This window comes from Bos indicus, chromosome 21, assembly GCF_029378745.1.
Source record: "Bos indicus isolate NIAB-ARS_2022 breed Sahiwal x Tharparkar chromosome 21, NIAB-ARS_B.indTharparkar_mat_pri_1.0, whole genome shotgun sequence".
Classification (NCBI taxonomy): Eukaryota; Metazoa; Chordata; class Mammalia; order Artiodactyla; family Bovidae; genus Bos; species Bos indicus.
This window is the reverse complement of record NC_091780.1, coordinates 18142935-18170821: the sequence shown is the minus strand read 5'-3', so window position 1 is coordinate 18170821 and position 27887 is coordinate 18142935. Positions and strand designations below refer to the sequence as shown.

Below are 27887 nucleotides of genomic sequence, written 5' to 3'. Positions count from 1 at the left end.
AGGGGACAACAGAGGACGAGATGGTTGGATGGCATCACCAACTCAATGGACATGAGTTTCAACAAACTCCATGAAATGGTAAAGGACAGGGAAGCCTGGAATGCTGCAGACCATGAGGTCACAAAATGTTGGACATGACTGAGTGGCTGAACAACAACACATCTTAGGCAAGTCCTGACCATTTTGCTCCAGCATTGTCACCTATGGACTGAGCATAGAAAGAGGGTTTATCTTGTAGGGTTGGGTTGTGTGGCTTAAACATGGTAACAAATGCTATGGAGTCAGACTATGGTATGTGGCAAGTATTCACATCCATCCCATTTTAGCAGCATCTTTTGGTTGTTATGTACTCTTACTGCCCAACCCTCTAAGGAAGTAAAAAGGATCATGGGTTGGAGAGTCAGACTTCTCTGGGGGGTTGATACCAGTTCCATCACTCAGTAAAAGTGTCCTTCTGTATAGGGCCAAACCTCTTTTTGAAAATGGCATCAGTTAATGCCCCTTTATCACGTAAAGTAGTCATGAGAATTTAAATGAGTGACGATGAGCAGAGTAGGAACACAGGAAGGCTTTTCCTCCCTGATACCTTCTAAAATAACTTCTTCAGAATGAAATGTGTGTGTGTGTGTGTGTGTGTGTGTGGTGTAGGGGGGTGCTGGTTGATATTATTCTATCCAACATTATCCAATGAGCCCCCATACCCTCAAGGTCACACTGCTGGCCTCTGTGCTTTCTCACGCTGCCCCACGGCCAGTCCAGAATGGACCTCAGGGTCCCTCTGGCCCTGCCCTCCAAAGTCAAGTCCACATTCAGACACTTCAACTGAACTGCTCTGAAGAACGGTGCTTAATGCTGATTATTTTGTCAGAGGGATGCTCATGATACATGTCTGCTCTTAAGAAATCATTTTAACCCTGTAAGGCCCTACACAAGATTATAAAAGATCAATAAAAGCTCCTCATCAGAACAACCAGTTTTGCTCCATGCATTTTAATAGTTCATTGCTTTGCTCTGTTTGGCTACTTGTTACAAGAGGCAATGTGATTAAATCGGTAATTTTCTCAGAACCATGCATTCTCTTCCAAAGAGAACTGGATCTTTTTCTCCATGACCTGAACAGGCTCAAAATATACACAGGCGAGAAGACCAGCCTATGTCAAATGCTGATGAGAGAGCCTCACATCCTACCCCCAGTTCTATGTGATAGAACGGAGTAAAATCATCATTTAGTTACTTCCTGCCTTTAGAAACAGGAACATAATGATAAACCTTTCTTCACTTACTTTGTTTTCTTTCCAAAAACATTGAACCTATATATATATTGTGTGTGTGTGTGTGTGTGAATCAAGATCACTTTCAGCTCTCTTGTGTTGGAACATGTGTAACTGATCATTTTAAGCTATATACAATTGAATCTTTTTTTATTATTAGGTGCATAATGGCTGCAATATGATCCATTTTTATCTAAAAATTTCCTTTAAGCGGTTTCTTTTTTTTTTCTAAACAGCACTTTTTATCAAGATCAGTTGGGCACGTGTCCCATGTGGAACCGAACTACAACACAAGCAGAAGAGGACATCTGTTGCGAGGACAGCAGCAGACTGCAAACCTCATGAATCCTTTTTGCCCAAAAAGGCCTGCATGGTTAGTACCCGGGCTACCCTGCCATGTGTTTTTCCAAGGCCAGAGCCTTTAGAGGGCAGGGGCGGTTTGTACCAACAGGGCCAAATGAATCCATCACTCTGATGAGGGTGCAAGTGTTCAGCTCCACCATGCCAGTCTCTTTCCTGAGCAAGGATGACTCGTGTCAGGCATTTATTTCATGGAAATTTCTTATTTTGGCAGAGGGTACAGACTCCCCTTGGACTATGAAATTGACTCTACAGCTCTCTTACTCGGGTGGGTCACGGAAGCCATGAGTGAGAATTCCTCCCCTTCAGGTGTAATGTGACCTTACTTATGTTGGCAAGGCTCAATGCAAGCTTTAACTCAAGGACCAGGTTCTGTTCAAATGTTCTCTGTAGCTCTGAATCCCTTTATTGGAAACCCAGGAGAAACTGGAGCCAATGGATGGGACTGAAAGAAGCACCCAGGCAGCCAAGTTGGCACAACGCACCTGGAGTCATGTGCCAGTTCACAACAAAGAGAGCCTGTGTGTTCAGAGCACCTTGATGGGGATGCAGCAGGAGACTCTCAGAGACTGCACCTCTGCTCTCACTGCTGTATCTAAACATTTGCATAATCTAGGCAAGGACAAGGCCACCCTGCTCCTTGGGAATCTAGCCCCACACAGGGAACAGTCTTCCCTGGCAACCAATGACTTGAGATGCTGGGCTACACTTGGGCAAGATGTCAACTGTAATGAAACCGATTTCCCTTCCTATAACACACACTCTGATTTGAGAGGGGAAATGGAAGAAATTCCATAAATTTCCCAAATTTATGGAATTTCATTGAGACGTTGGGTGTCCAGGTTTGAGACCCGGGGGAAGATACATTTTTGAGAAACTTTAATATTTCAGGTACAGGGAAACTGAGAAATAATAGGTAGGTCCATGCAACTTAGAGTTCTCTATTCATTGGCCAGTGGGGATGGAGCTGTTAAAAAACACATAAATAAATAAAGCTGTAAATGGCAAGCAGGCTATAATAGGAATTTATAAATCGTACATTAGGGTCACAGAAGAGAAATTACATAACTTGACTTGGGGTGATTAGGAAAGGTTTTATGTAAGAAAAATGATATTTGAAGCAGGTCTTGCTACCCCAAATGAGGTAAAGGGAGAAGCTTGTCAGAGACAGAATGAAAATGTGAGCAGTTTTAAAATAATCATGAAGGGCATTATGGTAGCTCAGGTAGCCCTAGTGGTAAAGAATCCACCTGCCAATGCAGGAGAAGCAAGAGAAGATACCTGGGTCCGGGAGATCCCCTGGAGGAGGAAGTGGCAACCCATTCCACTAACCTTGGTTGGAAAATCCCATGGACAGTGAAGCCTGGAGCTACAGTCCATGGGGCGACATGGGTAGAACTTGAATCTAGAAAGAAGCTGAAAAATCTCCCGCACAGGGAAGTGTCATGAAGAGACAGCAGACCCCACCCTTAGAGGACCAACGATGTTTGATCTTTAGGGGATTGTGAGAAGCCTGTGCTTCTCTACACATGATGATTATCCTGGGGGTGAAAAAGGCCCCCACCCCATTCCAGCCCTGCCACGCAGAGCCCCAGATGACAGCTGGCACAGGACAGCCACGTATGTGGCCTGGACTCCACTTCACCTCTCCAGACACACTTCTTCGCACAGTCTGAACCACATGTGCTTCCCATTAGCACTTACAATTCCCTGGAATTCCTGAATAATCACAGTTGGCTCAAAATTTGGTAGAACACTTTTCAGGACAATTGGCTATTGTGGTTTGGCCAGCAAGAGACACGTCTGGCTGAACTGGAAGATCCATATGTGACCTGTGATGAGCCTCCCCTCCCCTTACTCTGCTCCCAGACTCAAGATCAGTGAAGTGTAACACACAACAGCCTCCTGTCCTAGCAGGAAGGGAAGAAAGTCTGCTCTCCCCGACTCTCCTGCTCCGTCCAAGCTAACTTCTTCCCAGTTGACTTGAGTCTGGGTTCAGTGGCTGAGGACTTCCACCTGGGTCCCCAAGCTCACAGAGTGTAGCTTGACTTCTTCTACTTTCTTTCCTTATGTATTTCTGGATTCTAGGAGTTCTTTCTTTCCAGTGGGACATCTTATGGATCCAAGTATTCAACATGGCCCCAACTGCATTTCTTATCTTGCACCTTATCCCAAACCTGTGAAGCATTATTCACTCAGTCATGTCTGACTCTTTGAGACCCCATAGACTGTAGCCAACTAGGCTCTTCTGTCCATGAGATTCTCCAGGCAAGAATACTAGAGTGGGTAGCCATTCCCTTCTCCAGGGGATCTTCCCAACCCAGGGATCAAACCCGAGTCTCCTGTACTGCAGGTGGATTCTTTACCATCTGAGCCATCAGGGAAGCCCTGCTGCTCTAATGATACACTCAGCATGGTCCTGAGACCATCGAACAACCAGCATAGCAAGGGTTCAGATCAATCAGTCACAAGCATGTGGTACAGCAGGAATGATAAGTACATGTCGACATCAGTTCTGGTCAAACCTTTGCTGAAAATCTTTGCCTCCACGCAGCATGTTCAGAACAAAGGCCAACATTTCCATCAAGGCAGGATAAGTGTTGTTGATCTGATAGATCTCTAGTTTGTCAATTTCATCTCCCGTCACTCCCCTCCTTTCCCCACACACAAGCACATCTTTTCCATCAGTCACACTGAACATTTTATTCCAACTCTCACTCCACCACAGGGCCTTTGCACAAACTCTTCCCACTTCTTAAGATGTCTTTCCTCTTCTTTATAACCAGGAAACTCTTACATATCCTTCCAACATCACCTAAACTATCATTTTTTGGAGTAGACTTCGCCCACCACTGCTGCCTTCACTGGATGTGGTGTTTCTGTATCATCCTCTGCAGCCCATAATTCTGCTCTATTGCAAGAAAATGTTTATTGTCCATCTTTGTCCCTGAACTTTGAGCAACTTCAGGACACAGTGAGTCTTTTTTTCTCTGCAGCTTTAGAGCCTAATGAATAAGACAGGCTTCCCAGGTGGCTCAAGTGGTATAGAATCTGCCTGCCAAAGCAGAAGATGTGGGTTTGATCCCTAGATCAGGAAGACCCCCTGGAGAAGGGGATGACAACCCATTCCAGTATTCTTGCCTGAGAAATCCCATGGACAGAGGAGCCTGATGGGTAAGAGTTCCACGTGGTCCCAGGGAGCTGGACATGACTTAGCAATTGAGTACACATAAAAAGAGCATGGCACATAGCAGGTATTTAATATATATTTGTTACAATAGCTGGATCAATAAACAGTCCATATTCTTGGCTTTTCCTGAGCACATCACATAGAAATTTACCTGCCCTACGCACATTCTCAAAAGCATGCTAAATAAACAATTTTGAGCTGAGATGCAAATTGATGATGTGTTAGGATTATTTCCATTCCTCTCACCATTTATATATTCAACAATGTTATCTTCTTGACCCTCAAAGCAATGAAAAAAACAAACAAACAAAAAATAGAAACAAACAGAAGCATTATTCCATCCTCTATTTAAGAGTGGAAATACTGAATATGGACGAAGTTAAGAGATGCTTTCAACTTGGATTTGAATTCAATGTCTTTGTTATTTCCCTCAAACTTCTCGTGTATGTTACAGAAATCTGAATACCTTAATATAAAGAATGAATTATTATTTCTGAATGATGGCAAAGAAATTTGAAAAAGAGTCAGAAAATAAGGGACTATTTATAATAATAATAATAATAATGTAATAATAATATCTACTTCCTAAATCACAGCACACATAACTTTGTCACATCCATTGGGGCTAAATTATAGCAAAACATTTTTATTTTTCTATGGCTTTCTGCTGTTCTAGAAGTGTGGACTGTTAGTTTTCTCTGAAAGTATTCTGTTTCCAAAATCTCTTAGCAGTGCTAGGTATACTAGGAAAAGTTTCTTTGGCATGTTTTTGATCCTCAATATGCATCGTTTTCACTTCAGATTAAATTTCCAATTTTTAACCTTGCCTACTTCACTTTCACTTTTCACTTTCATGCACTGGAGAAGGAAATGGCAACCCATTCCAGTGTTCTTGCCTGGAGAATCCCAGGGACGGGGGAACCTGGTGGGCTGCCGTCTATGGGGTCGCACAGAGTTGGACATGACTGAAGCGACTTAGCAGCAGCAGCAGCAGCTTCAAATAAAGACTGCATTTTCCAACCTTCCTTTCAGCTACTTCTGTTCCTAGGACCACTTTCTGGATGGTGAGGTTAAGTAGAAGTGGTATGCATAATTTTGGAAATATGAAGAAGATGATATCCTATTTGTGTCCTTCCTAATGCTGACTGGGAAATGCAAAGTGTGATGCTTCCGCAGCTGTCTGAGACCAAGAGGAGAAGCAACACACAATGAGGGCTAGAAGGCTGCTGAAGCTGAGTGCCTGGCACCAGGCACTCTTGGTGCCTGCTCTGGTCTGCCTATATCCGGAATTCCACATGACAGACAAATGGACTTCTATCTTACAAAAGCTACTATGCTGTTTTGGATTGTCCATCTCTTGCAGCCAAACGTAATCATCACAAAACACGAATGGCATCTGGACAAACATACATTTGCTTTAACATATTATCTCCACTTTATCCTCCCTTTTAATCTGCCTTCCCAGTCTCTTCTCATCCTTTATGCTTTAGCCCTGCACATAGCATTGTTTCTATTTTCAAACTGTTTCCATCTTTCTGTTGCAGGGCCTTGCTGCATTTTCACTTGCCCTAAGTGACAGCAGCCTCCTAGGCTCTGCTCCGACAGAAACTCCTGCCCTGATCCCCTCCAGGAAGAGAGAGTATTTCCTAACCAACTGACTCCATAGTCTGTTTTGTTAACTGAGAATACTTCCATAGCATGTTCTGCCTGTGTTACGGTGTAAAATAAACCAACTTTATTGTCTACAACGTGCCAAACTCTGTACTTTTACATACGATTTCATTTCATCTTCACAATAACTCTGTAATATAGACACGCTCATCTCCACTGAACTGTAGTTTAGGGAGATTTGATTACTTGCCTTGGTTCTCATAACAAGCAAATGCCAGATCTCGGATATGAGCCACATCTATCTGAGTCTGAAATGAATGAAGTGTCCACTGTGCCTTGCTGCCTTCTAGGATAATGGTAAGTGGCCTGAATTTCATAGCATTTTCAAATTTGTAAAGACTTTGGCCATGTTTTATTCATGTAAAGACTTTGGTCATGTCTTATTCACCATTATGCCCCTTCCAATAGGACAGCTCCTGGCCTTTACTGGATCCGCAAAATAGATACTATTAAAACAGACCAAGGATGATTACTCAGTTGTACAGTCTTCCATGTTCAATCACCCAGCAAGGGAAGACCCTGTCAGGACCCTCAGAGTCTCAAGGGGGCTCCTGCTGTGGGTTGAGGAGCTCAGATGGTATAATAGGAAGATAGCAGGAGGCTATAACCCTCATATAGAGAACAATGTGAATGATCACTTAGAATTTTCATTGAGAAGACACGAAGGAAGTTGAACTCCTTCTACTTCTAGTCCATTCTGGTTTCAAGCAGAGATGGAAAAGAGCTCAGAACAGTCTTTAGAGGACCCATGGAAATTTTGAGAGTCTCCCATTCTAGCATAATGACAGCATACATCTAGCCATCTAACTACTGGGTTGGCCAAAACATTTGTTCGGGTTTTTCCATAACATCCGATTGAATGTTTTGACCAACCCAATATGTAAAATGCTGTGATTAAGAAGTAGCCACCCTCAACGCATAGTGAAAGTAGAAGAAAATCTGGCTGTAGGGATGTTGACCTCACTCGGGCTTTCTGTGCTGACGTTGTGTGTGTCTGATGGCAAAGCAGCAGCATGGCAGCTAATTCAGTGGCCAGAGGCACAGAACTTGCAATGAACCTCAGAGTTACGGGATGGCTTTTCTTCCCTTCCCTGTCCCCTCCTCTTCTTTGTCTCCCTCATCCTTGTGGAAAGCGCACGCTTGGATCTGCCGGTCCAGCTCTGAGAAGCTCCCTTCCTGGTCCAAGCTGCTGTCGGTTCCGGTTCCGTACTCAATCTCTTCCAGGCAGGGAGGCTCATCATCCAGTTCTGAAGCGATGCTGCTGTTGCTGCTGCCTCTGCCGTGAGTTCCCAGAAAACATGGAGAAGAAAGGAAGGAGAGGAAAGGAGGGAAGGAAAAGGGAGGAAAAAAAGAGGGGAAGGGGAATAAAAATGGAAGTGGAGAGGAAGGAGGGGAAGATGAAAAGAGATGTTATCCAAAGAAAAGAACATTTATAATTGGTTGGAAAAGAGAGGGTGGGGATTATCTTCACTGAGTTCTAATCTCAAGAACCCCCCGCTCCTTTCAACGTGTTGCATATAGCTCCCTGTGTTCTCAACCACTAGCTTGCAACGGGGGAGGAAAATCTGTAAAATCTACAGGCTCCCTTCTTCGTTAGCTAGCAGAGTCTGCATGTCTAAGTCCAATCAGAAGATTTCCAATCACGAGTTAGGAATGGTCTCATCTATTTAACATCATCAGGGTCCTTGAGGCTCAAAGTGAAAAATCAGAGGTGGCTGTCATTGACTCTCTGTGAGTGTCATGTCAGTTATGCCCAGGAAAGAGTGGCACTGGAATGCTGATAGGTAGGATGCAAAAAATCTTTAATGTTTCCCACTATAATGAACAGCACTATAAGTCATATTTCACAGCTAGCCCTTCATCATGGTGGATGCCTGATTGAAATTTAAAAAAAAAAAAATTAATCCAGGTGGACATTAAAGGAGAGAACAAGTGGAGAAATAGCACTCTCTTTCCACTATGTTTGAATGCCTGCATCATCTCCCAGATCTCCCTCCAGTTTATTCACAAGTGGAAGATCACAGATACTGACCAACAGGAGTCAGAAGGGAGTGGCAGGAATGAACAAGCCTGGACCGTATATTATGAGCAGGAGAAATTTCCTCCCAAGGAACTGTATTATCCTCCTCATTTGCATGAGGTACCTTCTTTCCTGAAGACTTCTTAATCACTCCCTACTTAGGATTTAACCAATTAGGATTAGCAGCAGGCTGGGTTTCCACTCCGTGATTTATAGAAGGCAAGCTCTTCATAAATCAGGCAGAGATGTTCATCCACCTGCCTCGCCATAAACAATGAAAATAGGGAATCAGCAGCATGGTTACATTTCAGCTTGGGAAATGAATCAGAGGCCAGTTTCTTAATTGTTCACTAACGTTAGGAGCCACTGCATGCTCTCTGGGTACTCAGTACCCTAAGCTGAAGGTCTGGGGGAACATTTCATGAATGGAGAGGAAAGAGAAGGAGTCTGAATCTTGATTCCACAGCATCACAGCATTAAGTTGTTATCATACCTTACAGGCTGAATGGTGGGTGATAAAGCAGTTGGGTAAAGGAAGGTAAGACCCGTCCAGTCGTAACACAAGCTCAAGTTGGCAAGGACACCAAGTGCCTTTAACACAACCGCCAACATGGTCAGTGTTGAGGGGACAATGCCGTACAAGGTCAAGAACCTGACTTATGATCCTGACCAGGGGACCTTGGAAAATCCCTTTCACCTCACAGAAGGGCAATAATAATAACTCAAACGTTGTTATGAATACCAAATAAGAGGACACACGGATGCAACCTAGTGGAGTGCTCTCCAAAATAAAACTGATCAACAAATTGTAATTCCCCTCAATTGTGGATACTGAAAAAGATGGTGAAACGTGGTGGTGAAGGTGAGTAGGAACTGAGCTGTGCTGCTTCACTCCTTCATTGCTGCAATTACTATTACAAAACCTTCCCAATCGGCAACACTAATAGTTTCTCTAAAACATAATTTTTATGATGCCATTTCAAATTAGCACTATTTACAGTAACTTGCAAGAACTCAGGCTTGCTTACTAATGCAATATGAGCATCAGTGGATGGGATGTTCTTAAAGGGTCCAGTTGGCAGGTGTCCATGAGTTACCAGCAGAGTCATTCATCCCCTCGCAAAGCCCTGCCTCCCCTCCACTGTGGAGTCTGCTCCAGTCTCCCATGGCATTGGACCTTGCCTATGACAGGCAAGTTAGCAGACCATTCCTACTGTGATCATTCAAACATACCAGGCTGAATGTGTTTTCAAGTCTTGATTATTCACACAGACAATTTCCTATATCGAAAATAATCTTCCAACTCCTCAACATCCAGCCAAATAAGATAGATCAACTGTAAAAGCTCATCTTAATTTCCATTGAATGACTCTCTTATTGAAATGCCTTCTTCTAAATATAAATTTTCATATATTCACTTAATTTGTTTTGATCTTTAATAGTGTTTATATAGTCTTATATTGTGATAAGGCCCCTGCCTCTGATTCATATTTATATCATTCTATATTGAAAAGCAGAGACATTACTTTGCCAACAAAGGTCCATCCAGTCAAGGCTATGGTTTTTCCTGTGGTCATGTATGGATGTGAGACTTGGACTGTGAAGAAAGCTGAGCACTGAAGAATTGATGCTTTTGAACTGTGGTGTTGGAGAAGACTCTTGAGAGTCCCTTGGACTGCAAGGAGATCCAACCAGTCCATTCTAAAGGAGATCAGCCCTGGGTGTTCTTTGGAAGGACTGATACTAAAGCTGAAACTCCAGTACTTTGGCCACCTCATGCGAAGAGTTGACTCATTGGAAAAGACTCTGATGCTGGGAGGGACTGAGGGCAAGAGGAGAAGGGGACAACAGAGGATGAGATGGCTGGATGGCATCACTAACTCAATGGACATGAGTCTGAGTGGACTCCTGGGGTTGGTGATGGACAGGGAGGCCTGGTGTGCTTTGATGCATGGGATCGCAAAGAGTCAGACATGACTGAGTGACTGAACTGAAATGAACTGACAGAACACCTAGAATGTGCTGAAAATATAATAGAAACTCTTTGCATCTCCATGGACTATAGCCCACGTGGGTCCTCTGTCCATGAGATTTCCCAGGCAAAAATACTGGGGTGGGTTGCCATACCCTCCTCCAGGGATCTTCCCAACCCATGGATTGAACCTGCGTCTTATACATCTCCTGCATTGGCAGGGATGTTCTTTACACTAGCATTACCTGGGACTCCCAGATAGGTGATAGATAGATAGACAGATACCTGAAATAGATAGTAGATGTATGAGATAGATAGATAACTAGTCCCCTGTGTATATTACACACACCTACTGTCATTAGCAAGGCAACTGGAGAGGGTGGGAAGCAGGGCTCCTTCCCTGGCTTCAGAAAGGTGGCAGAAAAATGTCTTGACTGTGCACATCCATGAGTTTCAGCAATGCAGCGGGAAAGTGTGTTGCTTGCGTGCTTATGCTGAAGTTAGGCTGGGAGTGGGCAAGTGCCATGACCACTCTCACATGCCAGCCCCAGCCAGGGAGGAGGCGGGTACTGCAACCACCTGGCTCTCTGGCTTCAGCAGGGCAGCGATATAGTACCATGACCACTGGCTCCTGTCCATCTTAGCAAGGCAGCAGGAGGGTGCTCTCTCCAAGCTTACTTGCCTATGCCAGCAGAGTATGTGGAGAGGGCACCTATCAATACCTCCATCTCTGGAGAAAATTTTCAAAGATCCCTGCCCCTCCAGCACATGTTTTTAGATTAGCAAATGAGTCTCTCTCACATACACTCCAGGCACTTTTCAAGCTGCTATTTTTCTTTTTTTTTCCTCTGTGTCTCAGGGTGGGTAAGACAACATGTGAGTCGTTTAGAAGGGAAGTCTCAGATTCTAACAGCACTTTGGACACCAGCCTGGTTGGATCCCTTAGCCAAACATTTTAGCAGTTCATCCCTCTGGTGCAGACCCCAGGCATTGGGTAGGACACCAGCCCCTCGCTCCTCTGATAGAAGCACTAGCTCAATGAGATTTCTCCATGTCCTCTGTTGCATGCTGGTTTTCAGGCACAATTCTTGCCAGGGCTCTGTCTCAAACTTTCCTGCCATTCTCAATGTGCTCCTTTAATTCTTTGTAGTGGAAAGCAGGTCATTTAATTTTCAGATCTTTTTCAGAGGGAAACAATTTGTATGTAGCTGTAGAGGTGTGGCCATGAACAGAGGTAGGGTCAGAATCATCCTGTCCTGTCATCTTGATCCCACATTCATAAGTTTTATGTATGAATTAAACCATTAATTAATAAGCCATTAATTAATTGTCAGTACATTTTAGTAATTTTAAATAAATATGGATTCCTTTGTCATTCATATTTATAAATAAGTATAATCAGTTCAGTTCAGTCGCTCAGTCATGTCTGACTCTTTGTGACCCCATGGACTGCAGCATGCGAGGCCTCCCTGTCCATCACCAACTCCTGGACTTTACTCAAACTTGTGTCCATTGAGTCAGTGATGCCATCCAACCATCTCATCCTCTGTTGTCCCCTTCTCCTCCCACATTCAATCCTTCCCAGAATCAGGGGATTTTCAAATGAGAAAGCTATTTGCATCAGGTGGCCAAAGTATTGGCATAATATATAGCTTAAATATATAAAATATTGCATAATATATAGCTTAAATATATATTGAGGTGTCAAAAAGTTCCCTCATGTTTTTCTGCATGATGCTACTGAAAAAACAGGACAAACTCTCTGGCTCATCCAATAATTAGTGTATAATGAACAATGTATAATATATTATAAAATTATATATTATTAATATATTTATATATTATATATAATGCATATTAATATGTTATGTATCTATATGTTAAATACATTTATATATTTTTTATATATTTATAAATTAAGAAAGCCTGTGCTTATGTGCTCAGTAATGTCTAACTCTTTGTGACTCCATGGACTGTAGCCCACCAGGTCCTCTGTCTTTGGGATTTCCAGGCAAGAATACTGGAACAGGTTGCCATTTCCTCTTCCAAGGGATCTTCCTGACCCAGGGATCAAATCTGCATCTCCTGTGTCTCCTGCATTGGCAGGGAGAAATTTTACCACTTGTGCACCTGGGAATCCTTCAGTAGTTTAATTATATCTCTCACTTATTTGCCCAAATGTGTAAATATCCTGATGAGTTAGAGAACCACAAAGCATATTCAGGGACTCCCCACTTCTAGATAAACAGAAGGTTCTCCCTTTTCCTCTTCATAGCCCTCTCTGGATATTATATATTAAAGAAACTGAAACATGGATGAAATGTGGAGAGAAGAGACCAGACTAGATGGGGGCCTACTGGTCAAAGGGGTGGTATGTTCCCTGGATTTTCTTTTGGCCTCACATACTCTAGTCTTGGACCTAGAAAAGCTGACAGCCTGGCAATGCTAACAAGACAAAAAAATCCCTGACAAGAACTTGCTCTCTTTATCCAAATGATTAAAAAATGGAGTGACTTCACTAAAAAAAGTTTTAAATTATAAAAGCTCTATTCCAACAAAACCCCACAGTGGGTAAAAAAAAAACCAAAAAAAAACAAAAAAACCCAGCAGTCCTAGCCTTATCCTGCCAATAGAGGTGTGGTGAGGCTAGATTTCTGCTCTCATCAGACTGCATTCTAATGTCCAAAATTACAAGGAAGCTAAGGAAGCATCAGAGAAGGTAGAAAAGAGCCAAAACTTTCATCTCCAAGGGGCACGAACATGGTTTCTTACCCACTGATACCAGTGGGGGCCCTGTAGGGGAGCATGAACTTCCAAACACAACTATTGATAACAAGACCATTCACTACCAGTTTTAAAGCAGACCAATAGCACAAGGTACTCACACTGCTTCCACCCAGAACAATACTAGTGAAGGCCTGGTTAAGGCAAAAGCATTCACTAGTGCCCAGTAGTAGTAATTACTTTGTTGGCATTACTTTGCCAACAAAGGTCCATCTAGTCAAGGCTATGGTTTTTCCAATGGTCATGTATGGATGTGAGAGTTGGACTGTGAAGAAGGCTGAGCGCCGAAGAATTGATGCTTTTGAACTGTGGTGTTGGAAAAGACTCTTGAGAGTCCCTTGGACTTCAAGGAGATCCAACCAGTCCATTCTGAAGGATATCAGCCCGGGGATTTCTTTGGAAAGAATGATGCTAAAGCTGAAACTCCAGTACTTTGGCCACCTCATGCGAAGAGTTGACTCATTGGAAAAGACTCTGATGCTGGGAGGGATTGGGGGCAGGAGGAGAAGGGGACGACAGAGGATGAGATGGCTGGATGGCATCACTGACTCGATGGACATGAGTCTGAGTGAACTCCGGTAGTTGGTGATGGACAGGGAGGCCTGGTGTGCTGCGATTCATGGGATCACAGAGAGTAAGACACGACTGAGTGACTGAACTGAACTGAGTAGTAGCAAGGAGTTCTCAGCACCATGGGTGTCCATGGAGCCTAAGGGAAACCTAGAGTTTCACTTTCATGTGGTAATAACAAGATTCCTTCCTTTCCTGTCTGAGTGGTGTTGTAGGAGCCCAGTCCAAGCAGGAGAGTTTAATAAGGCCTATATTCTCATGGGTCTTATTCTCATATACAAAAAAGATCTTCATGATCCAGAAAACCACAATGGTGTGATCACTCACCTAGAGCCAGACATTCTGGAATGTGGAGTCAAGTGGACTTTAGGAAGCATCACCAAGACAAAGCCAGGAGAGGTGATGGAATGCCAGTTGAGCTATTTCAAATCCTAAAAGATGATGTTGTGAAAGTGCTGCACTCAATATGCCAGCAAATGTGGAAAACTCAGCAGTGGCCACAGGACTGGAAAAGGTCAGTTTTCATTCCAATCCCAAAGAAGGGCAATGCCAAAGAATGTTCAGACTACCGCACAATAGCACTCATATCACATGTTAGCAAAGTAATGGTAAAAAATTTACAAGCCAGGCTTCAACAGTACATGAACCATGAACTTCAGATGTTCAAACTAGATTTAGCAAAGCCAGAAAAACCAGACATTAAATTGCCAACATCCGTTGGATCATAGAAAAAGCAAGAGAGTTCCAGAAAAAAATATCTACTTCTGCTTTATTGATTATGCCAAAGTCTTTGACTGTGTAGATCACAACAAACTGTGGGAAATTATTCAAGAGATGGGAATACCAGACCATCTTACTCGCCTCCTGGGAAATCTGTCTGTAGGTCAAGAAGCAACAGTTAGAATTGGACATGGAACAACAGACTGGTTCCAAATTGGGAAAGGAGTGTGTCAAGGCTGTATATTGTCACCCTGCTTATTTAACTTATATGCAGAGTTCAGTTCAGTTCAGTCCCTTAGTTGTGCCCAACTCTTTGTGACCCCATGGACTGCAGCATGCCAGGCCTCCCTGTCTATCACCAACCCACTGGAGTTTACTCAAAGTCATGTCCATTGAGTTGGTGATGCCATCCAACCATCTCATCCTCTGTCATTCCCTTCTCCTCCTGCCTTCAATCTTTCCCAGCGTCAGGGTCTTTTTAAATGAGTCAGCTCTTCACAGAGTACATCATGAGAAATGCTGGGCTGGATGAAGCACGAGCTGGAATCAAGATTGCCAGAAGAAATACCAGTAACCTCAGATACACAGATGACACCACCCTTATGGCAGAAAGTGAAGAGGAACTAAAGAGCTTCTTGATGAAGGTGAAAGAGAATGAAAAAGCTGGCTTAAAACTCAACATTCACAAATCTAAGATCATGGCATCTGGTCCAATAACTTCAGGGCAAATAGATGGGGAAACAATGGAAAAAGTGACAGACTTTATTTTGGGGGGCTCCAAAATCACTGCACATGGTGACTGCAGCCATGAAATTAAAAGACGTTTGCTCCTTGGAAGAAAAGCTATGATCAACCTAGATAGCATATTAAAAATCAGAGACATTACTTAGTCAACAAAGTCCATCTAGCCAAAGCTATGGTTTTTCCAGTAGTCATGTATGGATGTGAGAGTTGGGCTGTAAAGAAAGCTGAGCACTGAAAAATTGTCGCTTTTGAACTGTGGTGTTAGAGAAGACTCTTGAGAGTCCCTTGGACTGCAAGATCAAACCAGTCAATCCTATAGAAAATCAGTCCTGAATATTCATTGGAAGGATTAATGCTGAATCTGAAGCTCCAACACTTTGGCCACCTGATGCAAAGAGTTGACTTATTGGAAAAGATCCTCATGCTGGGAAAGACTGAAGGCAGGAGGAGAAGGGGACGACAGAGGATGAGATGGTTGGATGGTATCACCAACTCGATGGGCATGAGTTTGAGCAAGCTCCAGGAGTTGGTGATGGACAGGGAAGCCTGGTGTTCCGAAGTCCATGGGGTTGCAAAGGGTCGGACACGACTGTGTAAATGAACTGAACTGAACTGATATTCTCATAGAATAATACCCAAATTGTTCAGATTTCACTCATTATATCAACCAAGACAACCAATAGATGCCAACAGCAATATGACACAGATGTCAGAATTATCTGACAAGGATTTGAAAGCAGACATCATTTAAGTATTTCACTGAGTCATTGTGACAGACAGGAAAAAATAACTGAATGTCTTAATAAAGAAATAGAAAATATCATCAAAAAATAAGGAGCATAAAGAAGAATCGAAGGAAATTGTAGAAGTGAGAAATACAATAACAGAAATGCAAAACTTGACAAAGAAACAGAAAGTACCAATAAGGAAACAGAACATATAAAGAAGAACCAAATGGAAATTTTAAAACTAATAAATATAGATATTTTAAAAATACATTAAAAAATTCAATGGTTAGGCTAACAGTAGAATGGGAGGAACTTAGGAAAGAATCAGTGAACTTGAAAATAGAACAATAGAAATTATACAATGTGAATAACAGAGTGAAAATAGATTAAAACAATGAAGAGAATATCAAGACAAGATCTACAATATTCATTTCAGCAGTCCCAAAAGAAGAGAATTAAAAAAAAATATTCAAAACAGTAATGGCTGAAAACTTTTTAAACTTTGCAAAAGACATTAACCTACAAATACAATACTGAGCAAGTAGATAAACCCAAGGAGACCTGATAAGACAGGTAATAAGTTTGCTGAAAATTAAAGACAAACTAAAAATCTTGAAACTAAAAAAGAAAAAAAAGAGAGAAAGAAAATCTTGAAACCAGTGTGAGAGAAAGTGTAGGGTCACAGCACTATAGTGGAAAAATAATTTGAATGGCAGCAGAGATTTCATCAGAAACCATAGGGGGAATGATAAAACAGAACACCGTTTTTCAAATTTGAAAAAAAAAAGATCTACCAACCCAGTACTCTTAAATACAAATATATATATACATAGCCTTCAAGAAATGAACAGAAAATAAAGACATCTTCATATAAAGTAAAATTTTGAGGATTTGTTGCCACCCTACCTTAACAGGATGGCTAAAGGAAACCCCCTAAACAGAAATGAATGAATAAGATTATAATGTTGGAATATGAGAAAGGGAGAAAGAATAACAAAAGAGTAAAAATATAAATACAGGCAATAGATTTTTTCCCTCTTGAACTATTAAAATTATGTTTGACGGTTGGATCCAAAATTACAGTTTGTAATACAAAATTATACAGTGTGTTACAGTTCATATAAATATTTAAGCTAATTATATAATAAATGAGAAGGTAAAGGGATGTACAAAGGAGGAAAGTTTTCCACACTTGAACTGGTAAAAATGTGACACCACTAGGTTTTAAGTTATGCATGTAAAATGTAATAGCTACAACACAAAAATATATATGTAGAGATAACACTCAAGGTCTTATAAAGAAATAAAAACAGAATTGTTTAAAAAACCCACTAACAAGGAACCAGGAAAAAACAAAACTAGAGACTAAAAGGGAGAAAGAACAAACAATAAAATGGAAGAATTAGCTACAACTTATCAATAACATTAAATGCTATACAATTGTCTATCCAGTTCAGTTCAGTACAGTCACTCAGTCGTGTCCGACTCTTTGTGACCCCATCAATTGCAGCATGCCAGGTCCCCCTGTCCATCACCAACTCCCGGAGTTCACCCAAACTCACATCCATCGAGTTGGTGATGCCATCCAGCCATCTCATCCTCTGTCGTCCCCTTCTCCTCCTGCCCCCAGTCCCTCCCAGCATCGGTGTCTTTTCCAATGAGTCAACTCTTCGCATGAGGTGGCCGAAGTTCTGGAGTTTCAGCATTAGTGTCATTCCTTCCAAAGAAATCCCAGGGCTGATATCCTTCAGAATGGACTGGTTGGATCTCCTTGCAGTCCAAGGGACTCTCGAGACTCTTCTCCAACACCACAGTTCAAAAGCATCAATTCTTTGGCACTCAGCTTTCTTCACAGTCCAACTCTCACATCCATACACGACCATTGGAAAAAACATAGCCTTGACTAGACAGACCTTTGTTGGTAAAGTAATGTCTCTGCTTTTGAATATGCTATCTAGGTTGGTCATAACTTTCCTTCCAAGCAGTAAGCGTCTTTTAATTTCATGGCTGCAGTCACCATCTGCAGTGATTTTGGAGGCCAGAAAAATAAAGTCTGACACTGTTTCCACTGTTTCCCCATCCATTTGCCATGAAGTGATGGGACCAGATGCCATGATCTTCATTTTCTGAATGTTGAGCTTTAAGCCAACTTTTTCACTCTCCTCTTTCACTTTCATCAAGAGCCTTTTTAGTTCCTCTTCACTTTCCGCCATAGAGTGGTGTAATCTGCATATCTGAGGTCATTGATATTTCCCCCGGCAATCTTGATTCCAGCTTGTGCTTCTTCCTTCCCAGTGTTTCTCATATATATGAATTAAAAGAAAGATTGTCGGGGAGGAGCCAAGATGGCGGAGGAGTAGGACGGGGAGAACACTTTCTCCCCCACAAAGTCATCAAAAGAGCATTTAAACGTCGAGTAAATTCCACAAAACAACTTCTGAATGCCGGCAGAGGACATCAGGCACCCAGAAAAGCAACCCAACTCTTCGAAAGGAGGTAGGAAAAAATATTAAAAACAAAAAAAAAAGAGACAAAAGAGGGAGGGACGGAGTTCCGTCCCGGGAAGGGAATCTTAAAAAGAGAGAAGTTTCCAAACACCAGGAAACCTTCTCACTGCCGAATCTGTGCCGAGCTTTGGAAGCACAGAGGGCAACATAACAGGGAGAAAAAAATAAATAAACAATTAAAACTTGCAGATTGCGAGCCCTACGGTAACTCCCCCAGCGGAGAAGCAGCGCAGACGCCTGCATCCGCCATTAGCAAGCCGGGGCTGGGCAGGGAGGTGCGGCGTGGGCTGCATCGCTGAGAGTAAGAATCTGGCATGAATACCCTGAGCACTATCTGAGCGAAATAATTTGGGCTAGCAAACCAGACTGTGGGATATCTACCACGCGAAAAGCCAGCCCTAACCTAAGACCGCCAGGCCCGCGCACGGAACAAAGGACTGAACAGAGATAGCCGGCTGCAGATCTTCCCCCTCCGGTGACAGGCAGCCAGAGCCGGAAGGGGGCAATCGCAGCCCCAGAGAGACATTATCTATAAAACTGTAAGCAGGCTTCTTTGCTAACTAAAACTTCTTGGGAGTCTGGACGGTCAACATCTGCCTGAGAAGGTGCGTCGGTTTTACACCCAGATAACCAAGTGGCGGGGAGGCGGTAAGTCGCAGCATTGGCGCTCGCCAAACACCTCATCACCTGGGAAGAGCACAAAATGCAGGCCCAACTGAGTCTGCGCCTCTGAGGACTACCCGAGTGCCTGAAGCTGAGCGGCTTGGACCTGGGAGGTGCATGCAGCCCAGGGCCAGCCTCGGATTGTTCCCGGCGGAACAACCTAGAGTCCGAGCAGTGTGGACAGGGAGGCTACACGCGCCGTGAGCGGGGGCAGACCCAGGGTGGCTGAGGCACTGCGAGCCCACGCCAGTGTTATTTGTTTGCAGCATCCCTCCCTCCCTCCCCACAGCGCGCCTGAACAAGTAAGCCTAAAAAAAAAAAAAAGTGTCCTCCACCGTGCCCTTTGTGTCAGGGCGAAAACCAGATACTGAAGAGACTAGCAAACAGAAGAAGATATAACAGAGGGAAACGCCTTGGAAGCTACAGGCAATAGATCAAAACCCTGTGGTTACTACAGACTACATAGGAAGGGGCCTATAGATCTTGAGAAATATAAATCTGACCAAGGAACTAGCCAAAAATGAACTGAACCCACAACACCCACAAAAAAAACCCAAAAAAGTCCTAGATATATTTTTATAATTTTTACGATCATTCTTTCTATTTTTTAATTAAAAAAATTTTTTAAGTCCTCTCTTGTTCCTTTAATTTTCACTTTTATAACCTATTACTTTGCAAAAAAAAAAGACCCTATTTTTTTCTTCTTCAGCAAACTTCATATATATATATTTTATAATTTTTTGACCTTGTTTTTTTTGTTTGTTTGTTTTTGTTTTTTTCTTCTTTTCTTTAACATTGTATTTTTGAAATTCCAAACTCTACTCTAGATTTTTAATTTTCGCTTTTTGGTATATGTTATCAATTTTGTACCTATAGTTTTTTTTTATATAATTTCCGTGACTTTTTTTTTTCTTCTTTTCTGTTTCTTTCTCTTCTTCTTTTATATAACATTGTATATCTGAAATTCCAAACTTTACTCTAGATTTTTGATTTATGCTTTTTGGTATTTGATATCAATTTTGTACCTGTATTTTCTTTATAATTTTTGTGACATTGTTCGTATTTGTTTGTTTGTTTTCTCTCTTTATTTTTCTTCTTCTTCTTTTTTTTTTTTTAACATTGTATTCTTGAAATCCCAAACTCTACTCTAGATTTTTAATTTTTGCTTTCTGGTACTAGTTATCAATTTTGTACCTGTACTTTCTTTATAATTTTCGCGACCTTGTTTGTTTTTGTTTGTTCGTTTTTTCTCTCTTTCTTTTCCTTCTTCTTTTCTTTAACATCGTATTTTTGAAATTCCAAACTCTACTCTAGATTTTTAATTTTTGCTTTCTGGTATTAGTTATCAATTTTGTACCTGTACTTTCTTTATAATTTTCACGACCTTGTTTGTTTTTGTTTGTTTGTTTTTTCTCTCTTTCTTTTCCTTCTTCTTTTCTTTAACTTCGTATTTTTGAAATTCCAAACTCTACTCTAGATTTTTAATTTTTGCTTTTATGTATTTGTTACCAATTTTGTACCTTTAAGGACCCAATCTTCAGGACGCATTTTTCACTAGGGAGTGAGATTACTGGCTTGACTGCTCTCTCTCCCTTTGGACTCTCCTTTTTCTCCACCAGGTCGCCTGTGTCTCCTCCCTAACCCCTCTCTACTCTACCCAACTCTGTGAATTTCTGTGTGTTCCAGACGGTGGAGAACACTTAGGGAACTGATTACTGGCTGGATCTGTCTCCCTCCTTTTCATTCCCCCCTTTTATCCTTCTGGCCACCTCTGTTACCTTCCTCCTTCTTCTCTTCTCTGTATAACCCCGTGAACATCTCTGAGTGGTCCAGTTGTGGAGTGCACATACGGAAGTGACTACTGGCTAGCCCACTCTCTCCACTATTGATTCACCTCATCTCATTTGGGTCACCTCTAACTCCCTCCTCCCTCTTCTCTTCTCCATGTAACCCTGTGAACCTCTCTGAGTGACCCTCACTGTAGAGAAACTTTTCATCTTTAATGTAGATGTTTTATCAATGGTGCTGTATAGAAGGAGAAGTTTTGAAACTACTGTAAAAATAAGACCGATAACCGGAAGCAGGAGACTTAAGTCCAAACCCTGACTCCAGGGAACTCCTGACTCCAAGGAACATTAATTGACAGGAGCTCATCAAATGCCTCCATACCGACACTGAAACCAAGCACCACACAAGGGCCAATAAGTTCCAGGGCAAGACATACCAAGCAAATTCTCCAGCAACAAAGGAACACAGCCCTGAGCTTCAAGATACAGGCTGCCCAAAGTCACCCCAAAACTATAGACATCTCATAACTCATTACTGGACATTTCATTGCACTCCAGAGAGAAGAAATACAGCTCCACCCACCAGAACACCGACACAAGCTTCCCTAACCAGGAAACCTTGACAAACCACCTGGACAAACCCACACACAGTGAGGAAACGCCACAATAAAGAGAACTCCACAAACTGCCAGAATACAGAAAGGACACCCCAAACTCAGCAATTTAAACAAGATGAAGAGACAGAGGAATACTCAGCAGATAAAGGAACAGGATAAATGCCCACCAAACCAAACAAAAGAGGAAGAGATAGGGAATCTACCTGATAAAGAATTCCGAATAATGATAGTGAAATTGATCCAAAATCTTGAAACTAAAATGGAATCACAGATAAATAGCCTGGAGACAAGGATTGAGAAGATGCAAGAAAGGTTTAACAAGGACCTAGAAGAAATAAAAAAGAGTCAATATATAATGAATAATGCAATAAGTGAAATTAAAAACACTCTGGAGGCAACAAATAGTAGAATAACAGAGGCAGAAGATAGGATTAGTGAATTAGAAGATAGAATGGTAGAAATAAATGAATCAGAGAGGATAAAAGAAAAATGAATTAAAAGAAATGAGGACAATCTCAGAGACCTCCAGGACAATATTAAATGCTACAACATTCGAATCATAGGGGTTCCAGAAGAAGAAGACAAAAAGAAAGACCATGAGAAAATACTTGAGGAGATAATAGTGGAAAACTTCCCTAAAATGGGGAAGGAAATAATCACCCAAGTACAAGAAACCCAGAGAGTCCCAAACAGGATAAACCCAAGGAGAAACACCCCAAGACACATATTAATCAAATTAACAAAGATCAAACACAAAGAACAAATATTAAAAGCAGCAAGGGAAAAACAACAAATAACACACAAGGGAATTCCCATAAGGATAACAGCTGATCTTTCAATAGAAACTCTTCAAGCCAGGAGGGAATGGCAAGACATACTTAAAATGATGAAAGAAAATAACCTACAGCCCAGATTATTGTACCCAGCAAGGATCTCATTCAAGTATGAAGGAGAAATCAAAAGCTTTTCAGACAAGCAAAAGCTGAGAGAATTCTGCACCACCAAACCAGCTCTGCAACAAATACTAAAGGATATTCTTTAGACAGGAAACACAAAAACGGTGTATAAACTCAAACCCAAAACAATAAAGTAAATGGCAATGGGATCATACTTATCAGTAATTACCTTAAATGTAAATGGCTTGAATGCCCCAACCAAAAGACAAAGACTGGCTGAATGGATACAAAAACAAGACCCCTACATATGTTGTCTACAAGAGACCCACCTCAAAACAGGGGACACATACAGACTGAAAGTGAAGGGCTGGAAAAAGATTTTCCATGCAAATATGGACCAAAAGAAAGCAGGAGTAGCAATACTTATATCAGATAAAATAGACTTTAAAACAAAGGCTGTGAAAAGAGACAAAGAAGGTCACTACATAATGATCAAAGGATCAATCCAAGAAGAAGATATAACAATTATAAATATATATGCACCCAACACGGGAGCACCATAGTACGTAAGACAAATGCTAACAAGTATGAAAGGAGAAATTAACAATAACACAATAATAGTGGGAGACTTTAATACCCCACTTACACCTATGGATAGATCAACTAAACAGAAAATTAACAAGGAAACACAAACTTTAAATGATACAATAGACCAGTTAGACCTAATTGATATCTATAGGACATTTCATCCCAAAACAATGAATTTCACCTTTTTCTCAAGCTCACATGGAACCTTCTCCAGGATAGATCACATCCTGGGCCATAAAAGCTAGCCTTGGTAAATTCAAAAAAATAGAAATCATTCCAAGCATTTTTTCTGACCACAATGCAGTAAGATTAGATCTCAATTACAGGAGAAAAACTATTAAAAATTCCAACATATGGAGGCTGAACAACACACTGCTGAATAACCAACAAATCACAGAAGAAATCAAAAAAGAAATCAAAATTTGCCTAGAAACGAATGAAAATGAAAACACAACAACCCAAAACCTGTGGGACACGGTAAAAGCAGTCCTAAGGGGAAAGTTCATAGCAATACAGGCACACCTCAAGAAACAAGAAAAAAGTCAAATAAATAACCTAACTCTACACCTAAAGCAACTAGAAAAGGAAGAAATGAAGAACCCCAGGGTTAGTAGAAGGAAAGAAATCTTAAAAATTAGAGCAGAAATAAATGCAAAAGAAACAAAAGAGACCATAGCAAAAATCAACAAAACCAAAAGCTGGTTCTTTGAAAGGATAAATAAAATTGACAAACCATTAGCCAGACTCATCAAGAAACAAAGGGAGAAAAATCAAATCAACAAAATTAGAAACGAAAATGGAGAGATCACAACAGACAACACAGAAATACAAAGGATCATAAGAGACTACTATCAACAATTATATGCCAATAAAATGGACAACATGGAAGAAATGGACAAATTCTTAGAAAAGTACAACTTTCCAAAACTGAACCAGGAAGAAATAGAAAATCTTAACAGACCCATCACAAGCATGGAAATTGAAACTGTAATCAAAAATCTTCCAGCAAACAAAAGCCCCGGTCCAGACGGCTTCACAGCTGAATTCTACCAAAAATTTAGAGAAGAGCTAACACCTATCCTGCTCAAACTCTTCCAGAAAATTGCAGAGGAAGGTAAACTTCCAAACTCATTCTATGAGGCCACCATCACCCTAATACCAAAACCTGACAAAGATGCCACAAAAAAAGAAAACTACAGGCCAATATCACTGATGAACATAGATGCAAAAATCCTTAACAAAATTCTAGCAATCAGAATCCAACAACACATTAAAAAGATCATATACCATGACCAAGTGGGCTTTATCCCAGGGATGCAAGGATTCTTCAATATCCGCAAATCAATCAATGTAATACACCACATTAACAAATTGAAAAATAAAAACCATATGATTATCTCAATAGATGCAGAGAAAGCCTTTGACAAAATTCAACATCCATTTATGATAAAAACTCTCCAGAAAGCAGGAATAGAAGGAACATACCTCAACATAATCAAAGCTATATATGACAAACCCACAGCAAACATTATCCTCAATGGTGAAAAATTGAAAGCATTCCCTCTAAAGTCAGGAACAAGACAAGGGTGCCCACTTTCACCATTACTATTCAACATAGTTTTGGAAGTTTTGGCCACAGCAATCAGAGCAGAAAAAGAAATAAAAGGAATCCAAATTGGAAAAGAAGAAGTAAAACTCTCACTATTTGCAGATGACATGATCCTCTACATAGAAAACCCTAAAGATTCCACCAGAAAATTACTAGAAATAATCAATGACTACAGTAAAGTTGCAGGATATAAAATCAACACACAGAAATCCCTTGCATTCCTATACACTAATAATGAGAAAACAGAAAGAGAAATTAAGGAAACAATTCCATTCACCATTGCAACGGAAAGAATAAAATACTTAGGAATATATCTACCTAAAGAAACTAAAGACCTATATATAGAAAACTATAAAACACTGGTGAAAGAAATCAAAGAGGACACTAATAGATGGAGAAATATACCATGTTCATGGATTGGAAGAATCAATATAGTGAAAATGAGTATACTACCCAAAGCAATTTATAGATTCAACGCAATCCCTATCAAGCTACCAACAGTATTCTTCACAGAGCTAGAACAAATAATTTCACAATTTGTATGGAAATACAAAAAACCTCGAATAGCCAAAGCGATCTTGAGAAAGAAGAATGGAACTGGAGTAATCAACCTACCTGACTTCAGGCTCTACTACAAAGCCACAGTTATCAAGACAGTATGGTACTGGCACAAAGACAGAAATATTGATAAATGGAATAAAATAGAAAGCCCAGAGATAAATCCACGCACATATGGACACCTTATCTTTGACAAAGGAGGCAAGAATATACAATGGATTAAAGACAATCTCTTTAACAAGTGGTGCTGGGAAATCTGGTCAACCACTTGTAAAAGAATGAAACTGGACCACTTTCTAACACCATACACAAAAATAAACTCAAAATGGATTAAAGATCTAAATGTAAGACCAGAAACTATAAAACTCCTAGAGGAGAACATAGGCAAAACACTCTCCGACATACATCACAGCAGGATCCTCTATGACCCACCTCCCAGAATATTGGAAACAAAAGCAAAAATAAACAAATGGGACCTAATTAACCTTAAAAGCTTCTGCACATCAAAGGAAACTATTAGCAAGGTGAAAAGACAGCCTTCAGAATGGGAGAAAATAATAGCAAATGAAGCAACTGACAAACAACTAATCTCAAAAATATACAAGCAACTCCTACAGCTCAACTCCAGAAAAATAAACGACCCAATCAAAAAATGGGCCAAAGAACTAAATAGACATTTCTCCAAAGAAGACATACAGATGGCTAACAAACACATGAAAAGATGCTCAACATCACTCATTATCAGAGAAATGCAAATCAAAACCACTATGAGGTACCATTTCACGCCAGTCAGAATGGCTGCGATCCAAAAGTCTACAAATAATAAATGCTGGAGAGGGTGTGGAGAAAAGGGAACCCTCTTACACTGTTGGTGGGAATGCAAACTAGTACAGCCACTATGGAGAACAGTGTGGAGATTCCTTAAAAAACTGGAAATAGAACTGCCTTATGATCCAGCAGCCCCACTGCTGGGCATGCACACTGAGGAAACCAGAAGGGAAAGAGACACGTGTACCCCAATGTTCATCGCAGCACTGTTTATAATAGCCAAGACATGGAAGCAACCTAGATGCCCATCAGTAGATGAATGGATAAGAAAGCTGTGGTACATATACACAATGGAGTATTACTCAGCCATTAAAAAGAATACATTTGAATCAGTTCTAATGAGGTGGATGAAACTGGAGCCTATTATACAGAGTGAAGTAAGCCAGAAGGAAAAACATAAATACAGTATACTAACGCATATATATGGAATTTAGAAAGATGGTAACAATAACCTGGTGTACGAGACAGCAAAAGAGACACTGATGTATAGAACAGTCTTATGGACTCTGTGGGAGAGGGAGAGGGTGGGAAGATTTGGGAGAATGGCAATGAAACATGTAAAATATCATGTAGGAAACGAGTTGCCAGTCCAGGTTCGATGCACGATGCTGGATGCTTGGGGCTGGTGCACTTGGACGGCCCAGAGGGATGGTATGGGGAGGGAGGAGGGAGGAGGGTTCGGGATGGGGAACACATGTATACCTGTGGCGGATTCATTTTTATATTTGGCAAAACTAATACAATTATGTAAAGTTTAAAAATAAAATAAAATTAGAAAAAGAAAAAAAAAAGAAAGATTGTCAAAGTAGATTTTAAAAATGTGACCCAACTGTATGCCATTCATAATACTTCACTTAAAGTATCATGAAATAGATAGATATAAACCCAAAGGATGGAAAAGATACACCATGCAAACATTAATCAAAAGAAACCAGGAGTGTCTGTATTAATAACATCAAATAAAATAGTCATCGGAGCAAAGAAAATAACAAGGGAAATAAAGGGATATGATGATAAAAATGTCAATACATCAAAAAGTCAGAGTATTCTTGTATGCATGTGTACCAACCAATAGAAGTACAAATTACATGAAGCAAAATCTAATAGATTTGAAAGGAGAATTAGACAAAACTATCATTATCATTCAAGACTTCACTCCTTTCTCAACAAGCGATTAAACAACTAGAGAGGAAATCAGTCAAGGCATAGAAGAGTTCAACAACATCATTAACCAACAATATAGATCTGATATTTATAACATACTTTCCACCAAATAACAGCAGAATACCTATTATTTTCCAATGCTGATAAAATATATATCAAGACAGACCATATCTTGAGCCATAAACACATTTGAACAAATTTAAAAGATCTGAAATAGTGCAGTCTGGGTTCTCTGACCAAAGGAATCAAGCTGGAAATAAAAAACAAAAAGAACATTTCCAAACATTTGGAAAGTAGATAAGAAAATTCAGGAGGTCAAAATATCTGCATATATATTCATATATATGAATGAATATATCAATATATCAAATTTTGTGGCACACAGAGAGAGCCATGGTGAGAGGAAAAGTTATAGCAATAAATGCATACCTTAGAAACGTCTAAGTCATAAATCTAAGCTACACCTCAAGAAAGTAGGAAAATAAGAGCAAAATAATCATTTCATGACAAATAGATGGGGAAACAATGGAAAACTGTGACAGATTTTATTTTCCTGGGCTCCAAAATCACTGCAGATGGTGACTGCAGCCATGAAATTAAAAGACACTTGCTCCTTGGAAGAAAAGCTATGACAGACCCA

At 40.8% G+C, this 27887-nt stretch overlaps 1 protein-coding gene across 1 annotated transcript in view; it reads right to left on the bottom strand.

The window, feature by feature from the left end:
- Positions 1 to 4872: 4872 nt before the first annotated feature.
- The window catches only part of AGBL1 (AGBL carboxypeptidase 1), a 932974-nt gene continuing 909959 nt past the window's right edge, over positions 4873 to 27887 (bottom strand). Inside the window, exon 23 of the mRNA XM_070775072.1 lies at positions 4873 to 7768. Within this exon, the coding sequence (XP_070631173.1) occupies positions 7558 to 7768 (211 nt within the window). The 3' untranslated portion in view covers positions 4873 to 7557. The remainder of the gene's footprint in view (positions 7769 to 27887) is intronic.